Raw genomic sequence first — 14706 nt, 5'->3', positions numbered from 1 at the left:
CTTATTTTATTCACTTTTAAAAACTGTATTTGTAATATCAACTTTGGGGATAACACATTCCTTTAAATTATCACTTGCTATTGAAGTATTGCTTTCTTTAATTTGTTCTACATTCATCTTTCTCAAGCTTAAGAGGATACATCTTTATGAGATTTTTGTGACACTTTAAGTTTGCTTACACTAAAAGGGCTCTACTCAAGCTGGTTTCTTCTAATGTTGTAGTGTTTCCTTTGATCCTGTTTAATATTTTAGTTTCATTTTCTGGATCATTTGCCATTCTGATTTTCTTTCTCTTGATGATGTAACTAGCACTTGCTATTGTCAATGTGAATATACCGTGACTGTGAAGAAGAATAGGAAATTTGAATTTTATTCCTAGTACACTCCTTGGTTTCCCATATCCTCTTGATCCTTTCGAATTCAGCAGCACCTTGAACTGCCTTCTCTTAGAAATAGTTGTAGATTCTCTACTATCTTTCAGTTAATACTGAGTGCTTGTCATCTCAAATATTTTGGATCACATTTCCGTGGAGCCATTACTGACACTTTCCTATATTAAGACCCACCTTTTGTAGTGTAGTCTATCAGTTTTTAATAATTCATAAGAGGTTAGTGTCATAAGCAAACCTGTAAATTTCATTTGCTTTCTTCCTCTAGATTATTTTTAATATTTTCAAATGATTTTTAGTTCAGATCCTTGGGGATCGCATTGTGTGTTTTCACTTTATTTCTGTCTTGAAGTAATATCTTTATCCAATCTTTCAATTCAAGGTGACTGAACTTCCTAAATAGTCTTTGATGTAGAAGTATAGATGACGACCACTATCCTCAATTTTCATGAAGATTTTTTCTTTTAAAAGGCCCCAATTGCTTAATCAGGCCTGTTTTCTCTTTAAGATACCATGTTGATTTCCTCTTGGTGAATTTATATTGAACTAACAATGTTTAAAAAACAAATCTTTTTAATGTAGATTGAAGGGAGATTGAGTGTTGTCTTTGCATCGTGAATACATTTGAACTAGAAGTTTTATTTTCACCTTTAATGTATTATTTGCACTGAACTTCCTTCAGTGCTTTATAATCAATCCATTTGATAAGTTAAAAAAATCCTAGATTTGTTTTCATTTCTTCCCGAGAAACTTTAAAAGATAACTTTACAGAAATAGTTTCCTGGAACTTTATTTCAAATACATACTTTAAAAAAATAAACTGAGTTTATAGCTTTTAAAAATAAACTGAGTATTAAATAACTTGCCCAAATTCACCAAGCAAGGAGTGATAGTGTGGGGCTTTATGAACCCAAAATCTTTGATTAGCTGTTGTGCTGTATTACTTCAATCTGGAGCAAAAGATGTAAAAGGGCACCCATCGAGATATTGGTTGGGTGTATAAAATTAAAGGGAAGAGATTGTGTTTTTGCTTAAGATATTATAGCTAGCACTATAGGTAACATAGTATATCATTTGAATTTAAATGAAAGAATATAAAATTTGTATTAAACTATGTAACTACAATCAGTATAGTCTGTGGTGAAACTTCAGAAGCTTATGTTTGAGATATTTTTAATTAAATGCCATCAGAATATATAATATTGCCAAAGTCATGTGATTTATACATACTGTACTATTATATTTTCCCTTTATCCAATTTACCATAATGTGGCGATAATTTTATTTCTAGGTAGTAGGCCTATACCGATTATGTGGCTCGGCAGCAGTCAAGAAAGAACTTCGAGAGGCTTTTGAGAGGGATAGCAAAGCTGTTGGTCTGTGTGAAAGCCAATACCCAGATATAAATGTAATAACAGGTAATAAATAGATGTTATTTTTATGTACACATTCTGAAAGACTACCTCTGCAGGAAAGAGAATTTAAATACTGTTTTGGTATTATTCTGAAGTCTTTTTTTCCTTCTTTCACAAACACTACTGTGTTCTTTTCTATGGGGAGGTACCAAGATATGGTCCCTGTTCTCAAACAGCCAACCTTTGGAAGGAAGTAAGGCCTACATTAAATTAGCTCCAGTAGCTAACAGAAGGAAAAGGGTACCTTGTCTTCACGGAGGGATAAATAAAGTGCCATCAGGTTCAGTTTGACTGGAGCATAGGTAATATAAGGGGCATTGACTATCTGGTTAGAGAATTTAGATTTATTTACTAGGCAGAGGGAATCCAAAGATTTTTGAGCAAAGGAATGAACTCTTCAGAGATAGTCTTCAGGGATACTTACCTGGCAAGTCTGCGCAATGGATTGAAATAAGAAGATAGAAGAGGAAAGAAAACCAGTTAGGAAGGCTTGGCAATAGTCTCAGCAAAGAGATAATCAGAGCAGATGGCATCTTACAGCAGTAGCAATAGCAGGAAGGAATAGAATTGAAAGTATATGAAGACAGGGAGGGCCCAGACAAACATCACTTTGACACCTGGTTGATTGGATTCCATTAGCAGAAACAAGAAAGAGAAAACTACTGTTTTTGGTGGAGAAATGTAGAAAAAGATTATGAATTGGGTTTCTTTTCAAACATATATTGAACTTGAGGTACCAGTCGGAGATCTCAGTGGATATATCAAGCAAAGTTGAAAGTGCTTATCTGCAGCTAAGGAGAGGATGTAGTAGAATGTGAGGGGTCTGTTATTTGCCCAGGTGATGAATACAGTCTAATGTATAGCATTGCAAATACTCTTCTAAAGCCCTGAGTGATGAAAATGGCAATTTGATGGTCATTGGCACTAGTTATAATTAACACTTTCCAATTGTCTGTAAAGTTTCGAAAGACCAGAATTTGAGGATTTCCAAACTTTGGAGGCAGGCAAAGAAAGAAGAAACATCTAAAGGGATTGAGAGGAAAAGAGTCAGAAAGTTTGGGAAACAAGAAACAATAGAGTTTTCACAGCAAGGTGTGATGCAGTGTCATTCTGTGGAGAAATCATATGAGATGAGAACAGAAAAAAAGGCCTTTAGGAGATTTTTGATAACTAATCAATATTTGGGGACTATTGGCTTATAATTCCATGTTTGTTTTTTGTTGTTTTACTTTTTATTAGCAAAGTTTTCAAGCGTAGAATACTATGATAAACCTTCTTTGTCCATCATCTGGCTTCCTAATGACCAAACCTGTCTCATTTATACCCCTCATTTGATTCTCCCCACACTTGGACTATTTTGAACCATAATCTCAGATATCACATCCTTTCACCTACAGATGCTTTGGTATGTATTTCCAGATTGTCTATGTATTTTGATAGTCTTTCTCTTCTCTCTATTGTCAACTACCATTTTTTTCCCTTGTTATAACAATATTTGTTTTTCTCTTCTAAATTGCTTTCTTATTTTGCACACAGTTGTCTAGGTGAGAATTTGAGGAGGGCTCAACTTGCACATATTAAAGAGATTTTTAATGATTGGAATCCTTAAAGCCAACTTTTAGCATTGAGACTTTCCAAATAATTGAGCTTCCCAATCTCTGAACTCTGAATGACTGTATTTTCATAGATTATTTAATATACATTCTTGGATAACTAAGTTTGATCCCAAGCATTTTAATTCTAAAAGAAGACAAACCAAAGCACTTTTTTTCCTGTAACTTTTAGCAAACCAGAAATAATGGTTACTTTTATTTTTCTAAAGGAAGAAGATTTATTATTTCTACTAAAAAATGGGTCATTTCTACAAAAAGGTAGATTTTTTCCCCTTAGTAGTATATAATTAACAGAATCAGCAAAAGACTCATTTTATGAATTTATTAAGGAGAAATTTTACAAATATCAGTTCTCAGAAAATTACATTCTGAATAAAAAGAGGTTTTGTCTTAGTTGAAGCCTTGGGTTAGAGATAAAAATTATGTCAAATGTGTACAGTTTAAGAAGATGAAGTGATGTGGTTTGAATTGTCAGAAATTTGCAGCATATGCAGAAGATATAACAGTAGATCAATGACTGTTAGATTTATAGAAAAGCGTTCTTTTCTAAAGTTGAGAGTTTCCATAATTTATGAATTAGATATTTCTTGGCTTTATTCTTTGTATTCCATTTCAGTAAAGTTGTTTTTCAGAACAACCAAGAGCTCTTTTCTTTCTTGATAAAAAGCCAATGGAATGATTTAAGTTTTGTCTGAGAAATACCATTGGAATTGCAATAAATTATACACAGGGGCTCATCATGGCTCAAAATTTGGGGAGCTGGCCAGTAATAGTGTTGCCTCATGTGTTTGTTCCGTGTGAACTCACATTTCTAAGTAAACTTTGAAATATATTTAACAGTTCAGTAGGTCTAAAAAACATTAATGGAGTGAATGGTAGAGTTTACTCACAGTTTAATGTGTTCTTAATAATTGGTTTGTCTGGAATACAGAATGAAGTACTCCAGACAAACCAGGTTTTCTTCAATCAGGTGCAAAATTTAAGGTGTAAAATCTATTCATAGTTTTAAGAGAAGATAATAGAAAAGTCAACATATTTATTATTTAGTGATTATTAAAGTTTTAGGCAGAGAGAATGGTGAATTTCGTGATTGAGAATTAATAAAATATAGGTACTTCAAACCAGTCTCTGAGAAGTAGATGTAGTTTTAGAGATAGAATGCCCTTTTTTTTCAGTGTGGTGATGCCTATATTGCATCACAGGAATGAGTAGAATCTTCCTGTGTAGTTGGTCTTTGTGCCTGAAGGTAAGAGGCATATGATTTCATGGTATCTAACTATTACTGGGCAGCTTAAGAGGTGTAACTGGAACCAGTTCTTTATTTACCAATAATTGCCTGCTTCAAGTACATGATAAAAGATATACTGTGTTGCATTAAATAAACTTCATCATATATGTCCCCCAAGTCTTTTTTAAGTAGCTTCTGTAGCATTAAAGATTGTCACCACAAATTTATTATCTTATGTTCTTTATGTCCCAAAGTGTTTGAAAGATATTAAGGCAATATGGTTTTAAGATGCTCCTGTCTATCACTAAGTTTTTGAGATAAGACCATATGGCCAATTTCTAGATTTATGAGTCATTATATCTTATATGTCACAATGTACTATAAATACTTCTCTCTGTATCATTTTATAAAATCTTTTGATTATTTTTCCTGTGAAGTTTGTCTGCATTTATTAATAGAAAAGCAATAATAACCTTTACTTCATTGAACATAATATGCTGAGCATACTCTAAGTGCTTAATGTTTGTTATAATAATTCTCCCTTATTTGCCTTCAAATTATAGTGAAGTAAGTAATCTTGAACCTGGATCCATTTAAAATTCCATTTATATTAATGGTTGTTTAGTATATTACTCATAAAGTATAATGATATTTGACATATATTTTCACTAAGGTATAAAGTTATCTTTTCTGGAGATCTTTTAGATTTTAATTTAATATAATTGCATTATAGGACAAGTCTCAAATTACCAGGGCATATTGAGTTTTATGAGAACTAACAAGTCTTGTTTTGTCGAGGAACAAATATGGAACCCTAACAAAAAATTATGCCCTAAAGGTTTAGTAGTGTCTTTGTTTGGCAGCTACAGAAAATTGCGTTTTCACTTTCTAGTTGTAGATTCTCTTTAAACTGAATGTTTCTATTCATTGTGGGAAACTAAGGATAGTAGTAAAGATCACATGATACAAGTTAAGGAATGGGAATATCACTGTATATCTAACAGGTTTTGATGATTATTATATGCCAAGCAATTTATATATATTGTATCTCTTTGTATATATCAAAGAAAAAGTTTGGTTGGTATTCTCTTGGTTCCTTCCTGCTATTTCCATCTTGTTACCTTTTTACTATGGAGTAGGAAGTTATGCTATGTTAAGGAATAAGGTTTTTTGGAGGCTCACAGCACAGTCTTGCACCTCCTCTTTCCTGTTTAATATCATCATCAGAATACTTGAGCATTTTCATTTATTCACTAAAGACTTTGATATCCTACCTATGGTTAGATTTCCAGCTGAAGTCCTGCCATCATTCTGAATGACTTTAACATACAAATGACCAATCTAGTACACTCTTCTTATCTAACCTAATTATTATTGGGTATCAACTGATACCTTAAACTCTTTCTTGAAACATTCTTTCCTTTACTGCCTTGATAGCATATTTGCCTGTCCTGCCCCCACCCCCATCTTGCCTCTACTTACCCTTCATACTTCTTTAGCCATTCTTCCCTAGCCACCTTTGGAAAATCCTCTTCCTGATGACCACGTAAGAGCTGATTGAAGACTGGGATGGAGGTAGGGTGGGAGGGATATATCTTTGTACTTGAATCATATTGTTATACAGCAGAAACCAATACAACATTGTAAAGCAATCATCTTCCAATTAAAAATAAATAAAAATAAATTTTTTTAAAGAACAAAAACATTTTTAAAGAAAGAGCTTATTGATGTTCATCATTTTCTCTTATTATTGGGCCTTCTCATATCACTCTATATTACCTCCTTGGCTTCCCTGGTGGCTCAGATAGTAAAGAGTCTGCCTACAGTGTGGGGGACCCGGGTTTGATCCCAGGATTGGGAAGATCCCCTGGAGAAAGGAATGGCAACCCACTCTAGTATCCTTGACTGAAAAATCCCATGGACAGAGGAGTCTGGCGGGCTACAGTCCATGGGGTTGCAAAGAGTCAGACATGACTGAGTGACTTCACTTTCTTTCTTTTTCTCTTTCTCTCTCCTTGATAATCTGTCACTCCCAAGGTTCTAGTTATCATGTTTAAATTGATCATTCTCAGATCTGTGTCTCCAGCCATCTTTTTCCTGAGTCTCAGATTTTTATATCCAGTAGCCTTGAATGTCCCATAGATAACTTAAGCTTAATATGTTTAAAATAAAACTCCTTTTATCCCCTAAGGCATGGTTTTCCTCCTTTCCCCCGTTTCAAGTAATAGCACTATTATTCACCTAGATGCTGAAGCCCTAGACCTAGGAAACATCCTTTTTCCTCTGAATGACAAATATATTTTTGATTCAGTGGTCCTGTTTTCAGAATTTGTCCTACCAACATACCTGCATATATACAAAATGATGATGTGCAAGGTTATTCATTGTAGCATGTTTTGAAATAACAGAAGATTAGAAAGAATACAAGTATCTGTCTGTAGCCACTGATTAGATCCAAATGTGGGGGATCCATACATTGGAATACTGTGATGTGGCTGTAAAAACATTTGAAGAAAATTTCTGTGTACTGAAAATATGGCAAGGGTTATGGCAAGGATAGGGCTTCCCTGGTAGCTCAGCTGGTAAAGAATCCATTTGCAGTACAGAGAGATCCCGGTTTGATTCCTGGGTCAGGAAGATCCACTGGAGAAGGGATAGGCTACCCACTCCAGTATTCTTGGGCTTCCCTTGTGGCTCAGCTGGTAAAGAATCCACCCACAATGTAGGAGACCTGGGTTTGATCCCTGGGTTGGGAAGATCCCCTGGAGAAGGAAAGGCTACCCACTCCAGTATTCTGGCCTGGAGAATTAATTCCATGGACAGTATAGTCCATGGGATCACAAAGAGTTGGACATGACTGAGTGCCTTTCACTTTCACTTAAATTCAAATTAAGCCCTCAAACTAAGTTCTCAGCTAAGCTGAGAGCATTTTCTAAATCAGTATTGTCTATATTTAGGTTTTTGCTGTCAGAAATGTCCATTTTTTTCTTGTGATCAAATTCTATCCTTTAGCTAGTATCTTAACCTACCTTCCTTATGTGTAACAGCTATTATCCTTTCCTGTTTCCTCTACTATAGCTATATCACCTCTTAGTTCATAACTATTTGTGGTGTGTTTGAAGTAGACTTACCTCATTCCTATTGTAGTGGCACGTTTGTTGTTTTCTGTTCTTGGGTTTTGGTTTTAGAAATGATTTTTTTCTTCCATAGTATAGCAGTGGAGATTATCCAGACTATTCAGTATGTGTGTTTAAGCCATATCTTCTGTATTTAAGAGGAATTACATTTATATAGCTCACTTTTTTACAAGGGTTTATGAAAAGTCTGGAAATTAAAAATCCATATAATTGGAATAATTTACAATTAATATTAGTATGCCTTATTTTCTTTTGTTTTATATACACTTAAAGGAGCTTTTTATAAAAGGGATTTACTTTATGAACAAATCTAATATATATGATAATTGCATATTATGCATGTGCATTATTAGCATGGTTTCAAAACAAAAAGTCAATTAGTGAAGCAATTTCTAAGAATACAAATTGCAAGTGTTTTGTTACAATACTTTTTACATTTCTGCTTTTATTGTTTTCAGAATTTTTAAAGTTCACTGTAATGATACTTTGAAAAAAAATTTGCCACAGCTTTTTATTATTTCACTCTAAAGACTAATTGACATCTATTTCTGGTTTGTTTGGTTTCTGAAGGTGTTCTTAAGGATTATTTAAGAGAACTTCCTTCTCCTCTGATAACAAAGCAGCTTTATGAGGCTGTATTAGATGCAATGGCAAAAAATCCTTTGAAAATGTCATCAAATGGTTGTGAGAATGATCCAGGTGATTCTCAGTACGCTTTTGGCCTTCTGGATTGTCTGCCTGATGTTGAGAAGGTAAGCACCATAGATATACATTCTTCCTGAAATAAACCATATATTTAATGAACTGAGTACTTAGCTCCAGAGCTACAGATAATTTTTTAGTTATTTGACATTTGTAGCACTAATGAGTTTTAGCTCTACCTTTGCTAAAGACTAAACAGTGTAAATCTAGAAACTGATTCTTAAATAGAATAAATTTAGAAAACAGTTTTATCTCTTTCGCATGTGATATTAACCTATTAACCTCCTGATAAGTTTTAAAAGAGTATTGTTATCTTATTATTAAAATGACATGTTTATAATTAAAAGTTAGGAAGATATAGAAAAGAAGAATGGAATTTATAATTATCAATATCTAAAGGCTATATAATTAACATTTTGGTTTATTTCCTTTTATTAGTAGTATTTTAAAAATATGGTAACTGTTTTGTGTACATGACTTAGCCTCAAGACTTAGTGCTCACCACCACTCTTTCCTTCCTCCTTGTCTCTTCACATTTGCCCCCTTCCCATGATCTAAATCTCATACCAGTATCTTCTGGTATGCCTACAGGAGAGAGGATGACTGGGCTTGCAGAACTAATCTTAGCCTAACTTTAGCTATTGTCCCTTAGAACAAAAGGGAGAATAAGGGAAAGAAATATGGCCAGGCTTATCCAGGTGAGGCCAACTTTGCCTGTATTTCTTATCATGTGAGAGTGGAAGGTCCAAGAGTGGATAGAAATGCTTTAAGCCTAATACCTTCATTCACTAGTTTATTTTAGTCATTTGAATGGCCTGTTCTCTGTCCAGTTAGATTAGGAATTTCTGTTCCCTTGGGTGGGAGAGAGGAATAGCTACAAAGAGGTGGGTAGAAGAAGAAGGGTAGGGTGAAGGGGTAGAAATGTTCCTTCATCAATATAAGGTAAAATTATGGATCATTTTGCTTATGAGTGAAGACTCGAGTGTCAAGGAATTTAAATCACTTGCCCAAGATTATATAGCTTTTTGGGTGTTCTAGTCTATCATATGAATCTAGGGCCTTTCTGGCCTTAAAGCTCATGCTGTAAATATTCTTTCTAAAAAGGCTGTAAAGTATTCCATTGAATGGATTTGACAATTTATCATTATTTGTTTTATATAAAATTTAGATTTTGAACCTATTTGTATATATTTGTCCACAGATTTCTTTTCAGTTAGAATTACTTATTTAGATTAGAATTTCAGAGTGGAATTGCTGATTTAAATGTTGTGAATATTTTGAGGCTGTTAGTACATGTTTTCATATTACTTTTCAAAGGGGACATAACAATTACATTTTTTGGCTGATCTTATTTCAAGAACAAAAAAATTTCTTATTTTAGATTGCGTTTCTTGGTTTGCTATTGAGATTGAGCCTAATATATTTAACCAGTCGTGTGTGTGTGTTAACTGTGTTAACCAGTGTGTGACTGGTTTTGATTTCAGAATATCAACTGTAGTCTACTCTAGATCCATTTTGCTCCTGATTCCTTCCCTTCATAGCCAAACACTGAGCAAATGTTTGTTCTGGCAGTTATCACTTCTTCACCACTCACTTACTACTCAACAAACTGTTATCTGGCTTCCTATCCCATCCCTGTGGATCTGTTTTTGTCAAGGTTACTAATTACCTTCTAATTACTAAACCCAGTTGTCACTTTTGGCTCCAGAAATATTGATAATATGTCATTTTAATTTTTTAAAGTTACAGGTTATTATTGGTATTTATTTCTTCAATTATGAAGAGGAAATTACATGCTTATTTTGTTAAATGATTGATCATATACCAGTATATTAAAAACATAATTTCTTTTCGTAATTGCTTAAACTTAAATAATCATTCACTTTAAAGCAAATTCTCCTTATTGGTTTCTTCAAGGATTAAAAAAAATTTTTTTCAATAATTTTTTTCATTTCTATGCTTCACTTTTCCATTGTTTGTCTACTTAAAATATTTATTAAGAAGTGCATTGGCCTTCTTCCTAATCTGGATCACAATAAAACCTGGCCATGGTAACCGAGATTTTAAGATGGTGCCCCCTACTTATGACTACAGGATCTAACTGAACTTAAAAATGAACATTCTGTAACTCCTGCAGTTGAAGTGGGGAGTCCTAACCACTGGACTGCCAAGGAATTCCCACAAGATACCTAATTTAATGATATCTACAAAAACCTGGATATTTTTGGTGGCCATTATTTAGCCAACTATAGATACCTAATCTTATTAGTTTTTTGTTTATGCTTTCTGTATTTCTCTTTGTACAAATGATTAGATACATGTATGTTTTCTCATTTCCCATTCTTTCTTACATAAAAAGTGACATAGTATGAAAACTAAGATCCTGCATGCCAAAACAAACAAACAAATAGGTATCTTGAGATGGAGAGATTATCTGGGATTATCAAGGTAGGTCCTAAATGTAATCACAAGTATCCTTATAAGGGACGGGGAAAGGGAGATTTGACTACAGGCCGATGAGAAAACAATGTGATGAAAACAGAGGGAAGCAGAATCAGATGTTATATTGTTAGTTTTGAAAATGGAAGAAGGGTCCCTGAGTTGAGGAATGTAAGGAATATGGCTCTAGACCCTGGAAAAGACAAGGAAACACATTCTTCCCTAGAGCTTCCGCAGGAGTGTGCCTGCCAGCTGACACCTTGATTTTAGCACCCTGAGACTCCTTTCAGACTTCTGGCCTCCAAATCTATCAGAGAATAAATTCATGTTGTTCTAAAACTTAAAAAAAAAAAAAGAACATTCTACCCTAATCCCCTTTTCATCACAGCCTTTGCTGTTATCTTTTTAGAGAAGGAAAGAGAGGAAAAAGTTGATGGCGTATTTTCTAAGAAACTCCAACTAAAATTTGGAATTCATTCATGAGCATTTTAGATAATATATATTTTAACCTTTCAATGAATCAAATTATGTTGTTGAAATCTAAGTGTCCTGTGTAACATTTTATAAAAAAAAATGTGTTTCAAGTTCCAAACATCCAGCTTAAAAGCAAATCTTTGAAACAACCTTCTAAAAAGTGACAGGTTGTTTGTCTATATTTCCTGCTATAAATTGTGTCCTTGAATTTATCCCTGTTTGACTGTATTAAGTGAAATTTAATTCAATTTAGGCAACTCTAATGATGTTGTTGGATCATTTGAAATTGGTGGCTTCTTATCATGATGTGAATAAGATGACCTGCCAAAACTTGGCTGTGTGCTTTGGACCAGTATTATTAAGTCAGAGGCAAGAAACTTCCACCCATAACAACAGAGTCTTTACTGATTCCAAGGAACTTGCAACTGCTTTGGATTTTAAAAAACATATCGAAGTTCTTCACTACTTACTTCAACTCTGGCCAGGTAAATGATTCAGTGGAATTATTTTTCTCTTACAATGATACCTCTACAATGGTAGAATTAGCTAATCATTAAATATGCCCATGTATGGTTGAAGAAAATCTTTTCTAGATTTTTCTTTTTAAAATAGTACGAATTGATAACCTGCCCTTTAGATTTCTCCATTTAAATGTTCTGCTTTTGCTGATACTGTTGTAGACATAGAGATCAATGTATACATTTTGGATTTGGTCAGCTCTGGGTTTGAATCCTGATTGTATCCCTTATTAGTCTGACCGTGGGCAACTTCATTAACATTTTAGAGTCTCAGTATCACCTTTTGTCATGTGGGTTAGTAATATGTTTATAGAATTGATAGGAAGATTAAATTTTAAAAAGTATGTGTATAAGGTGCTCAGCACAGCTCTTGGCACATAATAGGTACTCAGTAAATATTAATATTTTTACCGTTGTCATTTTTAGTTCAACTGATTTAAAGCAGAATTCATTTTTCTACTTAAATCAGTTCTTCCTGACATCTTTCGTGTATTCGTGGTCATTCTTCAAATTATCTAGGCTTGAGTGGACAAGTCAGTTTTTCTTATCCTTCCCTTATTCAATAAGAAAAGGCTGACAATTATTTTCCTAACATATCTCTTAAGTATTTGCACAGCTAAAATGAATATATATTTAATTAGATGTTTTATAAAGGATCCCTGTATTTAGGTTCTAAAATTTTCTTACCTGGTAGTAACTCCCACTTGCCTCCCCTATCCTGCATAGGACCAAGTGTGAAGGTACTTCAATGCTAAGGGTAGTACACAGTGTTAAAAGTGCCTGGGCCCTGGAGTCAGGCTTGGATTCAGATCCGACTGTGGCACTCACCAGCAGTGTGGACTCAGGCAAACTTTCTTAGGCCTCAGTTTGCTTCTGTATGAATAGTGCCTACCTTAGGGTTGTTGTGAAGATTGACATAAAGGATCTAAGGAAATGAACAGAGAGTTTAGCATAAAGTCAGTCCTCAGTAAATGTGCTTATTAGTCTTCCCTGGTGGCTCAGTGCTCAATCTGCCTGTAGTGCAAGAGATGTGGGTTTGATCCCTGGGTCGGGAAGTTCCCCTAGAGAAAGAAATGTCAACCTGCTCTAGTATTCTTGTCTAGGAAATCCCATGGACAGAGGAGCCATGGGGTCACAAAAGAGTTGGACACAACTTAGCCACTCAACAAAAACAACTCTTTTGTTAATGTATATGAGAAGGATAGACTAAATAAAGTACAAAAGGCTGAGACTTCCCTGGTGAGTCAGCGGCTAGGAGTCCACCTGCCAATGCAGGGGACACGGGTTTGATCCTGGTTCGGGAAGATTTTACATGCCTCAGGGCGGCTAAGCCCATGCATCACAGCTATTCAGCCCATGCTCTAGAGCTCTCAAGCCACAGCTGCTGAAGCCTGCATACCCTAGAGCCCACGCTCTGAGACAAGAGAAGCCACCACAGTGAGAAATACCAAGCACCACAACTAGAGAGCAGCCCCTGCTCGCTGCAGCTGGAGAAAGCCCATGTGTGGCAACAAAGACCCAGCACAGCCAAAAATAAATAAATACATATTTTTAAAAACACAAAGTATAAAGGATTGCTTGATTTAGTCTTTTTTTAAAATTTAATTTTATTTAACTTTACAATATTGTATTGGTTCTGCCATATATCAAAATGTATCTGCCACAGGTATACATGTGTTCCCCATCCTGAACCCTCCTCCCTCCTCCCTCCCCATACCATCCCTCTGGGTCATCCCAGTGCACCAGCCCCAGGCATCCAGGTTCGTGCATCAAACCTGGACTGGCGACTTGTTTCATATATGATATTATACACATTTCAATGCCATTCTCCCAAATCATCCCACCCTCTCCCTCTCCCACATATGAAGTACCATTTCACGCCAGTCAGAATGGCTGCGATCCAAAAGTCTACAAGCAATAAATGCTGGAGAGGGTGTGGGGAAAAGGGAACCCTCTTACACTGTTGGTGGGAATGCAAACTAGTACAGCCACTATGGAGAACAGTGTGGAGATTCCTTAAAAAACTGGAAATAAAACTACCTTATGATCCAGCAATCCCACTGCTGAGCATACACTCTGAGGAAACCAGAAGGGAAAGAGACACGTGTACCCCAATGTTCATCACAGCACTGTTTATAATAGCCAGGACATGGAAGCAACCTAGATGTCCATCAGCAGATGAATGGATAAGAAAGCTGTGGTACATATACACAATGGAGTATTACTCAGCCATTAAAAAGAATACATTTGAATCAGTTCTAATGAGGTGGATGAAACTGGAGCCTATTATACAGAGTGAAGTAAGCCAGAAAGAAAAACACCAATACAGTATACGAACACATATATATGGAATTTAGAAAGATGGTAACAATAACCCTGTATACGAGACAGTGAAAGAGACACTGATGTATAGAACAGTCTTTTGATTTAGTCTTTTAAAAAACTAATTAATTTTTAAAAGTGAATTAAAAATTAAGCTAATAAAATTTTTAAATTTGGAAAGTTAATATTTTTGTTTTAAATACAGGCTTAAAAAATCATTTTCAAATTATATTTTAGCTGAGTTAGTATGTATTATTTATTAGTTAAAAGTGCTGAATGAAGATATTCTGATTAATTAGTCTGATTTCTACATTTGGTACCCAACATAAGGGATCACTCGGGTTCAGGTTTTAAATGTGTGTTTCCTAGCTTTTCCTGGAACTGCTTTAATTTTAATAAACATGAAAAATTGGGAAAGGAGCTATCTTATCATTCTAATCAAATGAAAGTTTTCTTGCCTGGAGCTATT

At 34.7% G+C, this 14706-nt stretch overlaps 1 protein-coding gene across 6 annotated transcripts in view; it reads left to right on the top strand.

Annotated features, from left to right (window-relative positions):
- Window positions 1-14706, top strand: part of SYDE2 (synapse defective Rho GTPase homolog 2) — a 40507-nt gene that overhangs the window by 19007 nt on the left and 6794 nt on the right. For 2 of the 6 annotated variants that reach the window (XM_086390871.1, XM_086390872.1), the window contains exons 4-6: window positions 1681-1807; window positions 8353-8534; window positions 11651-11882. In XM_086390871.1, the coding sequence (XP_086246997.1) occupies window positions 1681-1807; window positions 8353-8534; window positions 11651-11882 (541 nt within the window). Of the gene's footprint in view, window positions 1-1680; window positions 1808-3043; window positions 3210-8352; window positions 8535-11650; window positions 11981-14706 lie in introns of those variants that run through there. The other 4 variants (XR_015160354.1, XR_015160355.1, XM_086390873.1 and 1 more) reach the window with 4 other exon arrangements.

Source organism: Bos grunniens, chromosome 3 (genome assembly GCF_055505025.1).
Source record: "Bos grunniens cultivar Pamir isolate PY7600 chromosome 3, Bosgru_T2T1.0, whole genome shotgun sequence".
NCBI lineage: Eukaryota > Metazoa > Chordata > Mammalia > Artiodactyla > Bovidae > Bos > Bos grunniens.
Note: the sequence above shows the minus strand (reverse complement) of the source record. Positions and strands in the feature narration are given on the sequence as shown.